Raw genomic sequence first — 19,762 nt, forward strand, 5'->3', positions numbered from 1 at the left:
ATATCTTATGTATATATATATATATATATATATATATATATATATATATATATATATATATATATTATATATTTAATTCGAGTATGTTTCTATTTCTTCAAGAGTTAGACTAGTTTCTGGACGTTTATAGTGAGAATCTGGTAGGCTCCTTAATTTTTCTGCTGCTTGTTCCGGCGTTAAATCCCTTTGTGCTTGAGCTAAGAGTTCATAGCCGACCATGTGTTTCTTTATTGTAGCAGATCGTAACAGAGGTGGTAGATATATCCCATGAAAGGTCCAATATGGATAATCGTGATTGAGATATGGACCCGTTGGAGCGCCTTTAATTGCAAATCGATAAATCAATAACATATAAATAATTAAAATAATATGCAATAATAATTATTTACCATGCCATCCCATCGAGTATGGAAAAGAGCATTGGAAGAGATTATCATATTTAGTACATAATCTCTTCATGATGACAGATAGAGATTCTTGTTGACTATCTGACAAGTCTTAGTACTCTGCGTTGATACCACTGCTTTAACACCATAGTTTCATATGGCCAAACTGCCCAAAACGGTACTACGACTATCCAATCACGATTCTCGATTACAATGCGATTCTGCAAATAATAATTCAGATAATATAAAAAAAAGTATATAAAATAATGCTGAATGCATAAATTGTTAATATTAGATCTTTTATGCCATTATGAAATATATACATTATTTATAATAACTCTAACACCTTTTTTAGGACCTCCTTCTGCATGTAATCAATGAGAAGAGGTTTCTTGTTACGCTCGTAATAATCGCTGAGATATTTGTCTTTTATTCTAGCTTCGTTTGGTAAGAAGGAACTGGCCCATATCTGACAATGAGGATGTGCATTGCTACAGCCCATCAGAGCGCCTCTATTTTCAAACACCTGAACCCAAGTCCATTTCTCACCCAACTCGAGCATCTCAACGATCCACCTATTACATTCTACAATGTCTATTTCTCGAAAGTGATGAATATTCTAGTGCATACTTACTGAACATTACTCACACCGTTTGACCACTTCCTTGATCTCATGAATCTTCATCAAAGCTATTGTTACATTCGATTTTGGATGAAAGCACATCACTTTACAGGTACCTTTTGCAGATCCCATTTGGAACAATTCATCCTCCATTTTTGGTGGATCTGGTACTGATTCCAGTAAAGCAGGAAAATCATTCACAAACGAAAATGTATTTTGATACATTGGAGTTATCTACAACATATAAGAGAGCATCTTAAATTATCTAATATTAATAGAAAGGAAACTATTAATTTATACAGAACACAAATTATAAAGGATAAAGAATTTTATCACGAAATTATCTGATAAGTTTTTCACTATTATATTAAATTATTAAATTTGAGATCATACTTTTTGTTCTGTACCATAAAGATCGAAAACGAATAATAGATTGATATAAATAGAAATAGAGATAATAGCATGATATTGAAATATAAATATTCTTCTATCAAAGTTAGAGTAAAAAAAAAATCATGGTATTTCATTTACAGAAATCATATAAAACAGCAAAAAAGTATATTACTTGTACAAATAAACCAATTAACTAACTTTTCCACTAGCTCTGATATTTCCTGGGCAAAGTGGATTTTTTGGATCATAATCTGGAAGATCTTCATCTATACTAGGTTCTATCTGTCCTCCCCAAGGTCGCTTCATACGATGTGGAGATACAAGTACCCATTCACCCCTTAATGGATTATATCGAATATGCTGATGTTCTGCAAAGTGATTAAGTGGTTAAAGTATTAAACCTTAATAAACCCCTATAAAAATTAAAAAATGCTGCTATATATATATCTAACCAGTTGGATTAAATGCTGATGATGTATCTTCTGGATATATGTTTTCTGTTCCATGTTTGGATTTGTCCAATGACTCGTCACCTATTATAAATTCATGAATTTAAATAATATATTCTTTCAAAATATTATTCTAACATTTTATCATACGAAATAAACTTGCAAAAGAAATATAACAAATTTATATATGTCAATTGAAAGTGCAAAATTATATGACAAACTATATAGAATGTTCTTATCATTTTGATTTCTGATTACATAATCCATTCTCTGTGCTTTTTATAATATCATAATATAATCTTAGATTATATAAGAGATAATATAATAAAATATTGTTATATTTACAATTTCGCGTTAAAATTGGTTGCTTATCAATATAAACTATATTTATGCCTTTTTTCTTTACAGCAAATATATACAGAATAATTTGAATCAAATTTATCCTTTCTGTACGATATGTATCTCACATTATGCATTTAATAGAATGTGCATTGAAAAATATATAATAGTAATATTAAACATTTATAGTATAATTATCACGTTTACCTTTGGCCGACATTTATGCACGAAAGTCTTAAAAACTATTATTTTGATAATGTGCTGCACAAGTTCAGTGATTGATAAACGTGTGTCCACTTCGTTCCTTCATCGCGCTTATTATGTGAGTTCGCTGAGTTGCATCTTCGTGCAGATAACGAGAATACGAGATCTAACCAATTGATAAAAAAATAAAGTTTGATTCAAATTATGTAAGTTTGTATTTCTACCATATACACACAAATATGATATAGATGATGTTTCGAGCGAGGAGAAACGATTATTTATTATTATTACACTGTATATTTTCGTGCGTATAAAAACATGGATAGTAATCAAAATTGTAGAATAATGATTTGTTTTAAAAGTTACATTTCTTGAAATTAATAAATTTATCGATATATATTGATCGAATAAAAAATAAATATATATCCCTCGCTTGTAAAACATAATCAATATAATATTTATATTCTGCATAATTATCTGTACTTAATTTATGTGTAAAATAATTCATATTATTTTTTTATTAACAAATTCAATATTACATCATTATTTTATTCATATTATACATATATATTTATTATATTGCAATTAGTACAATAAGCGAACGTGATAATTGTAATTGATTGATCCATAAACACATCATTTAATGGTTTAATTGCAATAACATAAGATTATATTAAATTTTCATAATAAAGTAAACAGAAAAAATCTGATATATTGTATTTTGATGCTCTAATTCTAAATAATGATTTTACCAACAGTGTCGAAAAATGGTGGTCCTGGCTACGTAATTTCTAAAGTGGATAGTGAATGTAGATGGCGGTACCGTAAAAAAACAAGGTGTATCTGAATCTGTGTACCATTTTCGAAAAAACGCAGTAGTTGACCAAACAGAGACCGATAATAATTTGTGAACGGAAATCCAACAAGGAAAACATAGAAGGAAAGAGTATTATAATTCGCGTAATAATTTATACAAAATGTAAGTGTCTATTTTTTATATCTATTTTACAATACGATTTAAATTTTAATTCATTCTTTGGCATTATGGCATCGAATATAACCTTGATCACTGTGCACGTTTGTATACATATAAATATGAATTTAGTGTGTATTTGCCTTTTTTCCAATTTATTTTTATGAATTTAGTGTTTATTTATATATATAATTTAATTATATTTAGACAAAAAGCACTTTTCAATATTATTATTATTGATTGAACAATATAATTGTTCTTTATAACAGGTCTTCTCTAACCAAGCCAAAATCGGAAATGACGCCAGAGGAACTGGCAAAGAGAGAGGAAGAGGAATTTAACACCGGACCTCTCTCTGTTTTAACACAATCTGTCAAGAATAATACTCAAGTATTGATAAACTGCAGAAATAATAAGAAGCTGTTGGGACGAGTCAAGGCATTTGATAGACATTGTAATATGGTTTTGGAAAATGTAAAAGAAATGTGGACGGAACTTCCACGTACAGGAAAAGGCAAAAAAAAGGTACGTTTAATCATTACAAATGCATTTGTGGAAAAATTAAAATTTCATAAAACTAACTTTATTAGCGAGCAAAATCCAATACTTTTATAGAAATTTATTTATTTAATAATTAACAGTATATTGGATAATTAATAATTATATATATATATATATATATATATATATATATATATATGGTTATACTTTTAATTGAAAATTTTTTATCAGCTTGATATTTAATGTTATAAATGAGTTTTTGAATTAAAAAAAGAAAGCAATACAATTAAATTGAAATGTTGACATTTTTAGCATATTAGAAATAGTCAGATCTATTAGAAAGATCTTATTTAATAAATTAAAAATGAAATGTTTAAACCAAAAAATTGACTGCGAAATAGATATAAACTTTTTTTTTTTTAATAAAAGATTAACATTTTTTAATGTTATATAGAAATAGAGATTATTTCTTGTTAGATATAATGTAGTGATTTTTTGCATTTAAATATTAAATAATGATACTAATATCTGGTACCAGTGATATCACTTGCATTGTTTGCTTGCTTAGAGTAATATTAATAATGAAAATATCCATAAACAGGCAAAACCAGTAAACAAAGACAGATTTATCCCAAAAATGTTTCTACGTGGAGATTCTGTCATCTTAGTTCTAAGAAATCCATTGGCAACTGCAGCGGGAAAGTAATACATTAAGGACAATTTTAATATTATAAACTAAGATTAATTCTGTAATAAATAAAATAAAAATTGATACAAACGTGAACAGGTTATATTTACTAGTGCACTTGACACATTTTTTTGCATAAATCCTTAATATATCTCATTCGTAATTTATTAAACGTTAAGTAGAAAAAAATATGTGATAAGCAGGACACTGTTTTATTTCTTACGAATTGTATACAAGATTATCAATCCTTTTCAGCAATTGCAGTTAAATGTTTATCGATTTCTTGCTCATTTAAAACACTGTAACAAAAAGTTTATTAATTATGACACAGTAAGAATATATGAAATACTTAAAAATCAAAATTATGTGTTAATTACCGGAATTTGGGATTATCCTTTGATACAATTCCCACTTCAATTTCAGTTGGCTTAAAATCTACAGATAAAACAGTAGATAAACAAGTAATAGCTAGTTGTATAGTCTCATCATAATCATAATTCTGTTTCTTCTTCAGTTTCTTCTCGAGATAAGAATTAGCTTCAGTTTGTTTCGCCCCCACAGAGATAGCTCTGTAACCGCAGAAATAACCAGCCGGATCAGCTTTGTAGATGCACGGACCCTTTTCCTTGTCAAATGCTATGAGCATCATGGAACATCCAAGGGGTCGCATCTCCGCATTCTGTGTGTATACTTGACTGATGTCAGCAACACGTTGACACAAGACATCCACAGGTATCTCATAGCCATACTTGTATTTAAAATGAGCTGCTTCGTATCGAGCACGTTGTACTTGGGACTTGCTGTCAGCTGTAGAACAAGAATCAAAGAATGTCACACAAAGTTGAGATATAGCTATAATAAATCATTGAAACTCACCTATCATACCCGTCATAACACAACCGATATTCTCGGTCAGCTGGAATACATGAGTGACGCTGGAGGCATCGAGTAACTTATCCTACACAAAGAAAGAGGTACAATAAATATTATCGTAAACGTGTATTTCTAAATTTAGATAGTTGTTGCTAAGGAAATTTCAAGTTGATGAAGCATATCCGAAGGATATTGGAAAGTGTCAACTGTAAAGAGATTCTGACGGAGTTTTAGGCAAAAAGGAGTCTCTTGGAGGTTATCTTACAGGCACTTTCTTCTGTGTCGCAAATACGGCAGAGTCGACTCCTTTGACAGCCACGGACGTCAGGCCACCTTGATTGATGGCTTTGAAGGCGTATTCTGCGAAAATTTTAAGGAAGAAGAACGTTTATGAATGCGAAAATGCAGATCACGCCAAATCATTGGCGTACACAAAAATATGAAACAAACAGCTCTACACGATATCGATAATAAATATGATAAGGCATTTTTTATAATGTATTTCTCTGATTCTTACCTACTTGGTAAAGCCGACCTTCCGGCGAAAAGATCGTTATGTGCCTGTCAAATCCAGCACTGCTGCCGCGCGCCATGTTCGCTGATACAGAAATCGACGATTATCCCGACCGCGACTTGATGCGAAAACGTCAAATCATGTAAGCGAGCCAAGTTTGTTCATTTTAAATGCACCTCTGTATCTCAGATGGGCAACTATCGCGGAGAACTTTACAAACCATTTGTCTGGAAATTCTCTATCCAATAGCCAATCGATATATTTGACCAACTCATACATATGATAAATGGAAGATCGCCTTAAGCCAACGGAGTGGGAACATCCGCCTCTCGGAGACACATTGGTCAGTCTTTTGCGTCCGATGTACGATTCGTTGGAGTAATAAGTAAACAACTCTGTTCGGCTTCTCTTATAGGTCGATTTATCATACACGATTAAATTCAAGTTCAAAAAACAAGTACATGCTGTTAATTGTAACCGTTAAAACTTTAGAAGATCAAAGTGTGCTTCTATTACGTTCTGCGCATTGATTCTACGTTTCTTTTGTGATTGTAAAGATTTTTCATCCTCCTTTTTTTTTTATGACATGGTTAAATTCAAGTTCAAAAAAAGTTGACGCTGTTAATTATTAACCGTTATCAACGCTTTACGAGAATCAAAGTATCGTAAGTTTCTATTATCCACATTTCTATTATTCAGGTTTTATTTTTTTAATACTTCAACTGTTTTATTGTGTGTTTTGATAGATGGAATCTCGCTTACCAAGACCAAAACTTGTGTTAAAGAAAGCAATTTCTACAATGGATATAAATACTAAAAATACAAATGACAAACCGACTAAAGAGGTAAATAGTATCTCAACATCAAAATCAGTATTGACTGTAAAATCAGCACCAACAAGTTCCCTTGCTACAACAAAATCTACAAAAGAGAATAAATCATCGGTTACTCTAGCTCGTGCAAAAACATTATCCACAATCACACGATCGAACGATATAAATGCTATGAAAAGAGCAGGTACGATTATAACACATGGGGAACCAAAGAAACCATTTCTTAAACCTGTTACAAAAGCAGTAGCGAACAAACCAAATAATAAAGCATTGATGACTAATAATGCAGTAAATAAAACAAACAAAGTATTACAAAACAATACAGATAACTCAAACAAATTAAAAAGATGGGATCTGCGAGGTCGCTTGGCACAAACGAGTGATAAATTATCAGTTGCAGAACAGAAAAGTAAAGATGTAGAATCAAAGTATAATGCCCTGCAAGAATTAGTAAATAGTTTAAAAACTAGTGAGGCTGCATGCAGAACTAAAGCAGAAGAATTTGAGGATTCAAACAATATCTTAACTAATGAAGTTCAGACTTTAACAGCAGAAATGTCTACGATGCAAAAACATCAAGAAGATTTGACAAAACGATTAAAAGAATCGGAAGAATCGTGCGTAAGCATTACTCACATGTTGAATGAATGTAAAGAGAAATGTAAAACACAGGAGGTACTGATTTCAAAACAAACTACACAATTGACAACTTTGACAATTGAGCTGGAATTACAAAAACAGATAAATGAGGATCTGAGTAATGTCAAAGAACAATTACAAGCATTGGCATATGAAATGGATAAAAAATGTAGAGTGTTGCACAATAATATACAAGAACTAAAGGGGAATATCAGAGTATTCTGCAGAGTTCGTCCGAGAACTCCAAAGGAAGTTGAACAGATGAAAGCGTAAGTAGACTTCTGTAAATGTATTTTGCTTTGCAGTTTATATTTCTAATATGATCCATTGATTTGAATCTATTGTTTGTAGATTGTGTAGCATAAACTATATAGACGACTGTACTATTGAAGTAGGCAAATTGGATGGATCAGATGCAATAAGCTGTAGTGGAAAGCAACGAGGAACAAAGCAAGAATTTTCATTTGATAAAGTGTTCACTCATAAAGCGTCGCAAGAAGATATATTTGAAGAGTTATCCTTTTTAGTACAGTCGGCTCTTGAGGGATATAATGTTTGTGTATTTGCTTATGGCCAGACTGGTTCTGGCAAAACATACACTATGGAAGGAGAAATGAAGGAGCAGTCCGAAGGCATGATACCTAGAACAGTATGTGTATATTCTTATATGCTATGATATAATAAATGCTAGTTGAAATTATTAGATTATATCTTAATTTATATATACAAATTTAGCAACTGTTTCAAACATAGTTTTTCTTAAATAAAAAATCCAAATATAGATACAATATTTTTTTTATAAATGTAATATTATTTAATTTTATATTTGTACACTAATAATTTTATATTTAAATTTATGCACTAATAATTTTTCTACAAGAATTGAATTTATTTATGTATAATTTTAGGTACGTCACATATTCAAAGAAATGAAACAGTTTGAACTTCTTGGTTGGGAGTATCAAATAAAAGCAAGTTTTCTGGAAATTTACAATGAACATATCGTTGATCTTCTCGATTCGCAATTAAAGACGCACGAAATACGAATGGTGGATAGCAAAGGTCAGGATTTATATGTCAGCAATCTTCGGATAGAAGAAGTACACAGTCCAGAAGAATTGCACAAATGTCTTGAAACTGCACAACGCAATCGAGCTGTTGCGGCTACTAAGTCAAATGAACGGTAAGTTATATTCGTACGATATTTATAATTCAAATTGCAGCAGAAAACAAGATACAAAAAAAGGTTACAAAAAATAAGACAACTTTTTCCTCTTAAATAAGAATATAATATTAGAATTTATAATTGTTTAATGTGTGTATGATTTGCTTTTTAGATCATCCAGGTCACATTCAGTAACGAGAATACAATTGATCGGCACGCACAGTGGAAAACAGGAGGTATCCATAGGAAATTTAAATTTAGTTGACTTAGCTGGATCTGAACGTTTGAAGAGTGAAGAAGTTGCCAGAACTACAGAAACAAAAAATATCAATAAATCATTAGCGAATCTTGGTAATGTTATCTTAGCTCTTTTAAAAAAACAGGAACATATTCCATATAGAAATTCTAAATTGACCCATTTACTTATGCCTTCTTTGGGAGGCAATTCAAAAACTTTAATGTTGTTAAATATATCGCCATTGGATGAATGTTATAACGAGACATTAAATTCATTGAGATTTGCTAGCAATGTTAATAATTGCAAGACTGGAAATGTTAAACGAAGCCGAATGCTTTTACAGAATACATCAAACTGAATTTTAAAATCTTAGTTTTGGTTAAAGAATAGTTTAGTTGCGTACTTTTTATTTTCAATTTATAAATTTTTACAATTGACATCTATAACATGATTGATATTTTTTCTTACCATTACAATTATTATGATCAATGTAAAATAATTTAAGAAAAAAAAAATATACGAGAAATTAGTGTCAAAATGACAATAAAATACCATCTTATGTAAAACACGATGTATAACATTAGTAATTAAACAAATGACATTTATATATAACTACATTTATAAATTGTATATTGAAACTGTTTAAATAGATAATTGTTATAGAAATTTGCTACAATCTTTTGGTTTTTGCATCCGGGATGCGGTAATGCTTGTCGCGCGGCGAAAGGCGATGTAAAGACGGTAATCAATCGACTTACAATTTTTCGATAAGAAAGATGGATTAATTGGCTACCGCGTTGCTTCTTGTTGGGCGGCAAACGTTACTGCATCCTGTATGCACGCTTGCACTTTTTTCTTTTTTTATCTATATTATATTTTATAATTTATATTTATAGTCTATATTAGAGTACTAACTCATATTTTACTAATATCTAATATCATATAACAATTTAGTAGTTTGTTATATACTTGCTTTATATAAAATAATCTTTATATAATAATTATAAAATACATATAACTGTGTGTATAGTACATTAATATAGACTATAAATATAGATTATAATATAATACAGGTAGCAAATATCTGTAACAATTGTTTATTTAGAGTTTCAATATTTAATATACAAGTGTTTAGTTATATATAAACGTGTGTCATTTATCTAATTATAAAAATTTATTTAATTCTTAATTTAGATATTTTTGCTGCTATACCATAAAATAAAATTTTTATATTTCTTTTATACCATGATACATTATAATTGAAATGAGACTGCCGATTTTTATCTAGGAATTGCTTATAAAATACTGACATGTCATCTGCAGTTATTTCTGTCTTTCCTTGTGCTCTCAACAGCTCTTGAAATTGTTTACGTTCCTGAAATCTCATTTAATGATATTAAATCTAGTATATTGTAGAAAAGAGCTGTTGGAGTTACATACCTCATTGAAATTAGTGTTATGTTTGACCCAGAATTCTTGATTCCATTGTTGAGTCTTTTCCCTGAGATCTATATATCTCTTTTCGAAATAAGTTTCTTTCGCTGAGCGAGCAAATATAATAGGTCTCAGGTTTGAAACTGGATCAGGTGGACCAATTAGATCGTGAATTTGTTTATTGTTTTTCAATTTATCTGTTTTCTAACAGAGATATCTCCAATAAGTATGTAGAATGAATACTATATATCTATATATATATACAAAATTATTTTTTATTATTCACGAAAACGAATGATTTATTAAAAGTGACAATTTCTGTTATTAGGACATTCTTCAGAGGGACCGACTGAGCGCAATATCGTGAAATAAAAATGAATATAAATTTTTTAAATCTCATTTTATGTATAGAGACTTAGATTTTACGTATAGAATTTCGTCGAAATTAGTAATGAACGAGTTGAATTAAACGTTTACATTCCAATTATACATAAAAGTTCATCGGAATTTATGAAGAGATTATATGTATTTATCGAAATATTTACCGTATTATATAATCGGCATAATTCTGCGAGATATTTTACACGACAGTTGCAACATCGCGATATAATGTTTAACATTTTTATAGGATTTTATCACAGTACAATATCCCTCGAAAAAAGGTTATTTCTCGATATGGATTGAACCATTTTCGATCAGATGATTGAAATTTAAATCTATGTATGTATGTGTATGTGACTTCAACATTCTGGGGTATGTTCGAAAATTCTATCTGTGAGGTACAATAGCTTTTAATTATCCGATCAGTACAATCTTTGTCCTGATTGGTCAATTAAACATTACCTTATCCTACGGTAGGATTTTTGAACGCACCTCAAATTTATTACATTTGTACTTATCATATTTTTCCTTACCATTACGATTATTAAAATTAATGTAAAATAATTTTAGAATTTTAAAAAGCACCACATAAAATATAAAAAAAATTAACATTTTAAATACTAAAACCGATATTGAAAAAGATATCCCCATTTTTCGTATAACGAAAATTTTTAGCTAAAACCTGATATCTTCTTTGAGAAAAGCAGACTTTCTTGCATTTCTGGCTTTTTATTTAGAATTCTTGGTAATACGGAACTATAAAACAGATAAAACCAAATAACAGAACTTACAAACTTGAATGAACATCTATCTATATCTAATCTAAAATAGTTTCGAAGATATTCGTGTTTAATACATTTTTTGTGATGAAAAATGCATAATTAATTTCATTCAATTAGGAAACACGCTGTTACATTTGCATAGTGCTTTAATATATACATAATAAAATCATATAAAAGATTTGTTCGGAAAGAATTAATCATAAAGCAATTATTTAATAGTTAACCACATTTATTTATAGTTTTATAATTAATATACACATATAACTTTTCGGTAAATCATACAATCTAATAAGAAGATAAATTTGTATTGTCTATTCTTTTAATCAAATAAGATTTGTATCTCGATAGCAGATTTAAAATAAACTTGATTGATTTAAGTTTTATCATACATATTCAATAGAATATATATTTTATAATCTTCAATATAATCAAATGTTTCCAAAAATATAGAGTATACATGTACTAAATCTGCCCTTATAAATCTCTCTTGTGTGACATAATTGGTTACATATGGAACTATTATAGTTTTCTATTGTAAAAGAAATTTTTACAACAGTAAGTTATTTAACATAATCTATTGTAAGAAATTGATTTTTCTGTGTATATTAAGACTAGAGTTTTTATATCAGGTAGAAACATTCCTTTAAGAGACTGTCCGATATTTCTAATATAAAAATTACATTTTTCATGCAAATACGAGAATTAGATAACTGTTCTAACTTCTAAAGGTACAATAAGAATACAAATCTATATCTTTGCATGTAAATTGCTGTCACTTAATTGTTACAAGAGGCGTTAATTATCATTTTTTTTCTTAGACTGAAGAACGAATAATAATCAAATTTAAACAATTTTCGCATAAAAATGTTCCTCCACAAATTATGCTATTTTAATACATTTTGCAGATTTGTATAAAATAGATCGTTTACTTAATTCAAAGGCTTCAAATATGCTGCATCGAATGTGTCGAGTTCGTTTATTAAAAAGTTGGCCTCATTTCGAAGATGCTTTGCCTTGAATGCTGCTTTCTCTAATATTCCCAAAGTATTTGCTATAGTTTTAAGTTCACTGTCCATTTCGGACGTTGCTACGTCCACTAAATGACAGAGTCGCGCAAATGTACTGGAGAGCTCCCTATAAAATCATACCAGATATTATTATAGAAAAGAAATATATATAATTATAAAAATATAAGTATATATAGAGAGACTTTCACAATAAATACACAAAATTTTAACAATTAGTTGAAAGGACAATCATAATCATTACAACTTACTGTTGCACTTGGTGGCTACAATTTGCAGAAGTAAGGTCTACAATCAATCGAAGTTTCTTTGTAGCATGCGCAACATATTGTCGTTTAAACTCGCGTTCTTTCGCATTATTAGTCCATGTTAGACGTTCATACAGATATAAAGCACCATATATAGCACCAGTTATTGCAATTAACCTCCAGCCTACTGTTTTTAACATCTAAGGGAAAGAATTATCTTCGTAATGTTTCATTTTTTCTTGTATATAAAAAAATCCATAAATTTTAGATAATGTTATACATACAAAACCAGCAATAATAAGACCACCCATTGTACCCTGCGACGTTACAGATGCAATTGCTATACGACTAATTAGAGACCAATCATCAGATCTTGGTGGAAAGTTTGGTGTACTTGAAATAAATTTTAAGGAATCAGTACTTTCTGCGGGTGATGCAATACATGGTGGAATCTGGAAAATGTTTTATACAAAAGTTTTATAGTAAAAACAGCTCTATTTAATCACATTAGCATAAAAATTTTTTAAAATAATTTATAAAATATATAATTTATAATAATTTATTATATATATATATACACACTATATATTATATTACTTTATATTATTATATTTATATATTCATTTTATATATATACAAATATTATATATCCTACCTCTTGCGGGTAATTAGCAATAGCTAATCTGTGGCTCTGTTTCCCTGCAAATCTATTAATTAATGCCGTAAAACCCCAAGAAAAACGAAATTCTAGATCCTCATGGAAATCCGCGCATAAATTATCGCAATTTAATCGATATAGTATTTCAAATGGTTCTCGTCGCGGTAAAATGTTAAGCGACATTTGTTTTTTGTTTTCTGGCAATAAACTTGCCATTCTTTCGGTCATTTCTCGCTGCGAATTTTCCATATTCAATGCTAAAGCTGTACTAAGTCTAGCTCTTAAATTCGATCCTAAAATATAAAGCATTTTCTTTGAGATCATTAAAGATTACATCCTTATATCATATCATCAAATGAATATATAATTAAAAATTACCCAAGCCATTTTCTACGTGTACGTGAAGTTCCCGTTTAAATACATTCAAAACAAGTGGCTCAGGATGAAATGGTACATTAAATTCATCCACTAGAACGGCTAATCGTCGAATTTCTTCATTTAAAGCTTTAGAGACTCTTTGTTCTACATCTTCTACTATATGATGAATTTTATCTTTCATTTCTTGAGTTAATAGCATCAATTGTTGTTCAGTGAAATTCAACTTGTCATGAACTTCTTTCTTAATATTCAATTGTTCATTTCGCATCTTTTGTATTCGATCTAATATCTCATCCAAAGCTTGACGTATTTCGCTGCAGTAAATAATAGAGACAAATCAATTTATTTTCAGTGAGTGCATAAATGATTGCAAAGTTATAAAAAAATTACGTAAAATAGTATTTTCTTACATTGCGATATGTTTACCACGTTGAGAGTGCTGTTCAAATTTGGTCTTTACTGCAGACTTTGAAATACATTCTTCAAATTTTCTTTCAAAATCTTGAAATTCAAAATATCGATTTTGGAAACCTTCTGCCAATGCACCATCTATAAGTTATATCTGAATTTAAAAAATGGTTTTTTTTTTAAATTAAGGATATATATATATATATATATATAACAAAGAACACATTACTATGAGCAGGTTGACCACGTTGTTCTTGCATACGAGCTTGAAGAGTTTCTTTCGCAGAAATAAAAAAAACCCGTTCTTCAGCATCCTTTGGGCTGTAAACTTTTAATTCCTTTGCTAAAAAGTCAATAGCCCGTTCCTGATGTTGTGCTCTTACCTACGCATAAGGAATATATAAATATAAATAGACTTTTTAAATATATATCATATAAGTCATTGTACATAATTCAATCATAAGCATATTGACAAAATTGTGCAGTTGTATAATTTAGTGCATAGCATTTGATGCAATAAAAATATTACAGTTATTATAGAAATTTAATACATTCAGTATAGAAAGGCATGTATCTTTTCTATTTTCTCATTATAATATACATCAAGCTTTTCTAAAGTTATGAATTTTGATATTCTACATATAAACAAGAGAAATAAAGATGAGGAAACAATATATTTGTAATGTGGTTTCAATATGCAGAATGTCTTCCATTTTTAGTGCATTATTTTTTAATGACAGATTCTTTGAGCCATTGAGATTTTGCTACAGTCGAGGGAGGGCATCATTCATCGCAGTTTTTTAATTTTTAGCATTATATATTTGTATATATTAAAGTCTTTTATTAAGTCAGTTAGAATTTTATTAAATGTCATTTAAAATAATTAAAGAATGTTTATTATCTTATTTCAATACCTAAATTTTAATTTGTGAAGACTTTTTTCTTATTGTAATCCAAAAATTGTTGATGCCCCAATATTTTTGTCGAGGGCAATTAATTTGATCAACGAATGCATCATTGAAAAATAATATGCAAGAAATGAGATATCCTAAAAATGTACATATAAGCATCATTTTTGGATAAGCAACAATTCCTCTGAATAAACTTACCTCCTTTTGTTCTTTGACCAGCTAAAGGATAGAGAAAAATTCAAATTGTTGTTCAAATACTAATATGTACCAAATTATTCAATGTGTATTCTATACATTTAAGTCATATACACACACACACACACACACACACACACACACACACACACACACACTCACACTCACACTCACACTCACACTCACACTCACACTCACACTCACACACACACTCACACACACTCACTCACACACACACTCACTCACACACACTCACACTCACACTCACACACTCACACTCACACTCACACTCACACACTCACACTCACACTCACACTCACACTCACACTCACACACTCACACTCACACTCACACTCACACTCACACTCACACTCACACACACTCACACACACTCACACACACTCACACACACTCACACACACTCACACACACTCACACACACACACACACACACTCACACACACACACTCACACACACACACACACACACACACACACTCACACACACACACACACACACTCACACACACTCACACACACTCACACACACACACACACACACACACACACTCACTCACTCACACACACTCACACACACTCACACACACTCACACACACTCACACACTCACACACTCTCACACACTCACACACACACACACACTCACACACTCACACACACACACACACACACACACACACACTCACACACACACACACACTCACTCACACACACTCACACACACTCACACACTCACACACACACACACACTCACACACACTCACACACACACACACACACACTCACACACACACACACACTCACACACACACACACTCACACACACACTCACACACACACTCACACACACACTCACACACACACACACACACTCACACACACACACACACACACACACACACACACACACACACACACATATAAATTGTACATTCTTTAAATTTATATAAAAAAAGTTGATATACATATAATTATTTCATATTTCATAATTTGTTATTAATAGTAGTCAATTTTATAATAATTTTAATAAAATTTTGATAGCATTTGCTATCTTTCATATATTTTTAACATATAATTAATATATAATTTAACATATAATTTAAAATATAATTTATATATTTCTTACTCTTGATTGAAATAAGAAAGATTTAGGGAATATTTGATATGAAATTTCTCATTTATCAAATATGAATCAATAGTAAAAATTTTACAAATTAAATTAAATTTTTATTAAAATAAATTTATCTACTTTTAGTAAATTTATCTACTTAATATTTAAAATACAAAAATTATATTAATTGGCATATCTCTAAGAATTTTATTATGTCAAATAAACATTAAGAGTTTATATATTAAATATGTATATTATAATCATTATAGCTTGTTTATTTTTTATAATTAGTGCTTAATAAATATAGATACCTGATCAAAAAATTCTGGTTCAGAAGCAGAGGCATCCCATCGATTATTTAGAATAAATATATTCGGTTTTGATAATCTAGTCGAAACTTTATGAAAGAAATTTTTTTCCTGAAAGAAAAAAAATAATTAAAGAGATTTAGCATAAAATATATGCATTGATTATTAATCGACAATAAATTTGCTTCGTGTACAGATGTAAAGGAAGTATTCATCTATCCTAATCTAAAAAATTACAAATTTCTAAGAGAATTTTTTCCAAAATAATTTTTCTTTTGCATATATTTTTTTTGTTTGACAGACATTATTGCAAGTATTATGTGTGTTACAGATATATATATATTACACTTACTGTGACCATCAAAGTAGATTCAGCATTTGCTACTAAGACAAAAACATCGGCATCTAAACAATGCTTATCAATCCATTCATCAAGATTTGGAGTTACATCTACTCCTGGACTATCGACAAATACTACATCATCTCGTAGCAATAAACATTTCTCCTTTGGCCAAAATATTCTCACTAAATGGCTTTCGCATAATTTTTCTTTACAAAGAGCGTGACCCAATTGCCCGACAGATTGGACTGGCTGTTTTTCGGTTGATCCTTCCGTAATAAGGTATGATTCTCCATTATCTGAACCTTCAACTTGCAGAAAACAGTTTGTGGTGTGTCCTATACCACTTGGTAAAATTTTATCGCGTAGCATAGCATTAATAACAGTACTTTTTCCATTACTTGTTCTGCAATATGCACATGAATATATACATATAAATTATATCCTCCATTTATATAAATATTGGATTGATTTACAAAAAAAAATGATTTGTTCAGTTTTCATAAGAATAATATTTTATATTTTATATAAACAAAAGAATAAGATCAATTACAATGAGGTATTGTTTAATGTAATTACTCACCTGCCAAAAAAGGCAACTTTCATATGATCCCTTCTAAGGACATCTTTTATTCCACGCACTTTATCAATGTAATTTTTTACCTTTACAGCCTCTTCCACTGTTACAATATTCCGGTCATTTTGTAATGCTATATAAAATTAATACTAATTAGATGAATGGTTTTATTATCATATTAGACATGTTCTTTTACATTTCTCAACTTTCAGTTTACTTACATGTCATAAATTCTACAGTTTCTTCTACATATTTTTCTATATCCACAAATACATCATTTATTCTTTTCTTCGCCTTCACAAAAATCTGTAGAGGAGAATTATCAGTTCTAACATCTGATGATCGAAGTTGGCTGTCTCCTCCAATCATGGAAGATTGTACAATTGGTCGATTGATATAGGCAGCCATTGTTTATATTTCTATTATAAACGTGGTGTATTTGGCAAAAATAATAAAAAAATATGGTGCAGTTTGTGGATAGGCAGTACGTTGGTACACAGTGCACAGCATGCGGGATCAACTGAAATCATAAAAAGCAGGAATTAAACATTTTCTAATAATCAGTTTAAAGTCTACAATATTTGATGTATACTGACAAAATTAGAAAGTAAAATGATAAGGAATGATAATTATTGATAAATGCAGGATATATCTCTTGCTGAGTATATATTTTTCTTTATAAAAATGGAATATAATATTATAAAATGTAATAAAAAAACATAGTTGATTATATTTTCAGAGAAATATCCTTTATGTGTATATAGTATTTGATACAACAGTGCAAAACTAACTCTGTGATAATAAAGCATCAAAAAAGATAAAAAATAAAATCAATAAGACCAAAACATAAATAAGACAATAAAGATGCAACAATATAATAGTGCTTCAAAAAACACTAAATTTTATATATAATATACATTTGCCTTATAAATATATAGCAGATGTGTGTATATTACAAGCATTAACAATTTAAATTAAACATAACATCTTTCAAATTTTTTCTCTATTTAGTTCTTTTGTGATAAAATAAAAAAAAATATGAAAAGAGAATTCTATCTCTTTTCTATATTCTCTACACATGTAGGGTGTATCACACCAATTACAAATTGTCACTTATAACTATGAAATTATGATAAAATAAGCCAGAATAAACATCCTTTTTTTATATACATTGAATATTTTTATACTAATTTATCATATCAAATCAAGGCTAAATGTCATCAATATAATTGTAGTTATTCCAATTTAACAATTCTCTGATTACAAATTACAATAAATTATATCCTGAAAGAAATTAAATCTTTTGTATCAAATTAAATCATTTAATAAAAAAAACTTTTCATGCAAATTGAAGAAAAATCATAGTAGTAATAATTTTCAATAGTTTAGGAACATCCCACATTTTTAATACTAAATAAAAATATGCAACAAGCAAAATATATAATAGAAATAGTGCAACCTTTTTATCTTTAGTCATTGATGAATCCGTAAAGTGAATCTATGATATAATTATTTGTATGTTGTCCTATGTCCAAAATTGCTAAAACAATTTATATATGTTTATTATTAGCATAAGAATTTCTTACTATTTCTTATCTAGTTTATTCACATTATTTCTTTTTCATTCAGAAATACAAGATACTTTGGACACGGATCTTTTTTTTTACTAAAATTTATTGGAGTTCTCAATTAAAATTATATAAATTTAAAATCTACAATAAACAATAAAAACATGTAACATATAAATTGATGAAGCAATAAGATTTATTTCTTTGAAAAAATGTGCAAGAACGTGCGTTTTATTAATGATTTAATATTAAATCATATATATTCGAATTAGAGATCGTTCTTCTTTTAACATGAAAGAATCGCATACTTTTAATAATTGAATATTCGGACAAGATAGTATTGCGTATCAGAATATCTAAAAATTGTATTATATCGTCTAACCTCTATTGAGACATCGCAAAATGTCCTCGCACAAAAATAGTATATATACAAATTTTTATTAAGACATTAACATATGTTTATATGTGGCGAATTTGTCATACCGTAAAGACAGTTGTGCGTAAAATGACGAATAGTAATTCATGACTATGATGAAATTGTCTGTTTAATCGGTAATATTAGACTGCAATTAAATACCTTCAATCCATATATATATATATA

The 19,762-nt window shown here is 29.2% G+C and overlaps 6 protein-coding genes across 10 annotated transcripts; 2 read left to right on the forward strand and 4 right to left on the reverse strand.

Moving 5' to 3' along the window:
• Positions 1-67: 67 nt before the first annotated feature.
• On the reverse strand, positions 68-2,608 carry Galt (Galactose-1-phosphate uridylyltransferase). Its single transcript, XM_070294123.1, is given in 8 exon segments — positions 68-320; positions 390-498; positions 500-607; positions 733-961; positions 1,037-1,242; positions 1,600-1,769; positions 1,854-1,934; positions 2,397-2,608. Coding segments are annotated over 8 exon segments (1,164 nt in total). The 5' UTR covers positions 2,410-2,608; the 3' UTR covers positions 68-72.
• On the forward strand, positions 2,516-4,651 carry Smd2 (small ribonucleoprotein particle protein SmD2). Its single transcript, XM_070294126.1, has 4 exons — positions 2,516-2,599; positions 3,152-3,372; positions 3,636-3,891; positions 4,469-4,651. Coding segments are annotated over exons 2-4 (363 nt in total). The 5' UTR covers positions 2,516-2,599; positions 3,152-3,370; the 3' UTR covers positions 4,574-4,651.
• Positions 4,652-4,675: 24 nt separating this feature from the next.
• LOC138932369 (proteasome subunit alpha type-6) lies at positions 4,676-6,083 on the reverse strand. The gene is made up of 5 exons (XM_070294125.1): positions 5,946-6,083; positions 5,694-5,788; positions 5,432-5,513; positions 4,933-5,362; positions 4,676-4,854 (listed from the first exon to the last, which is right to left on the reverse strand). Exons 1-5 carry the CDS (start codon positions 6,019-6,021, stop codon positions 4,797-4,799), a joined length of 741 nt encoding a protein of 246 aa, XP_070150226.1. The 5' UTR covers positions 6,022-6,083; the 3' UTR covers positions 4,676-4,796.
• A 319-nt stretch (positions 6,084-6,402) lies between these two features.
• On the forward strand, positions 6,403-9,860 carry LOC138932550 (protein claret segregational-like). The gene is made up of 5 exons (XM_070294475.1): positions 6,403-6,607; positions 6,689-7,683; positions 7,766-8,063; positions 8,323-8,597; positions 8,752-9,860. The coding sequence occupies exons 2-5, from the start codon at positions 6,689-6,691 to the stop codon at positions 9,173-9,175; spliced, it is 1,992 nt and encodes a 663-aa protein (XP_070150576.1). The 5' UTR covers positions 6,403-6,607; the 3' UTR covers positions 9,176-9,860.
• Positions 8,284-10,990, reverse strand: Coa8 (Cytochrome c oxidase assembly factor 8). 2 transcript variants are annotated; one of them, XM_070294477.1, is made up of 4 exons: positions 10,797-10,990; positions 10,258-10,455; positions 10,128-10,192; positions 8,284-8,888 (listed from the first exon to the last, which is right to left on the reverse strand). In XM_070294477.1, the coding sequence occupies exons 1-4, from the start codon at positions 10,869-10,871 to the stop codon at positions 8,846-8,848; spliced, it is 381 nt and encodes a 126-aa protein (XP_070150578.1). In that variant the 5' UTR covers positions 10,872-10,990; the 3' UTR covers positions 8,284-8,845. The 2 variants fall into 2 exon arrangements, with proteins under 2 accessions (XP_070150578.1, XP_070150577.1); XM_070294476.1 differs by lacking the exon at positions 8,284-8,888 and having other exon boundaries at positions 8,909-10,192.
• Positions 10,991-11,641: 651 nt separating this feature from the next.
• On the reverse strand, positions 11,642-19,739 carry Marf (Mitochondrial assembly regulatory factor). 4 transcript variants are annotated; one of them, XM_070294403.1, is made up of 14 exons: positions 19,645-19,739; positions 19,053-19,133; positions 17,815-18,113; positions 17,600-17,726; positions 17,029-17,422; positions 16,680-16,787; positions 15,241-15,261; positions 14,361-14,514; positions 14,134-14,272; positions 13,724-14,037; positions 13,343-13,638; positions 12,972-13,139; positions 12,691-12,887; positions 11,642-12,548 (listed from the first exon to the last, which is right to left on the reverse strand). In XM_070294403.1, the coding sequence occupies exons 3-14, from the start codon at positions 17,999-18,001 to the stop codon at positions 12,344-12,346; spliced, it is 2,310 nt and encodes a 769-aa protein (XP_070150504.1). In that variant the 5' UTR covers positions 18,002-18,113; positions 19,053-19,133; positions 19,645-19,739; the 3' UTR covers positions 11,642-12,343. The 4 variants fall into 4 exon arrangements, with proteins under 4 accessions (XP_070150504.1, XP_070150502.1, XP_070150505.1 ...); XM_070294401.1 differs by lacking the exon at positions 19,053-19,133; XM_070294404.1 differs by lacking the exons at positions 19,053-19,133; positions 19,645-19,739 and adding an exon at positions 19,544-19,615.
• Between the last annotated feature and the right edge of the window lie 23 nt (positions 19,740-19,762).

This window comes from Polyergus mexicanus, unplaced genomic scaffold (assembly GCF_030449975.1).
Source record: "Polyergus mexicanus isolate NDT 795.1 unplaced genomic scaffold, iyPolMexi1.0 SCAF_4, whole genome shotgun sequence".
Taxonomy (NCBI): domain Eukaryota; kingdom Metazoa; phylum Arthropoda; class Insecta; order Hymenoptera; family Formicidae; genus Polyergus; species Polyergus mexicanus.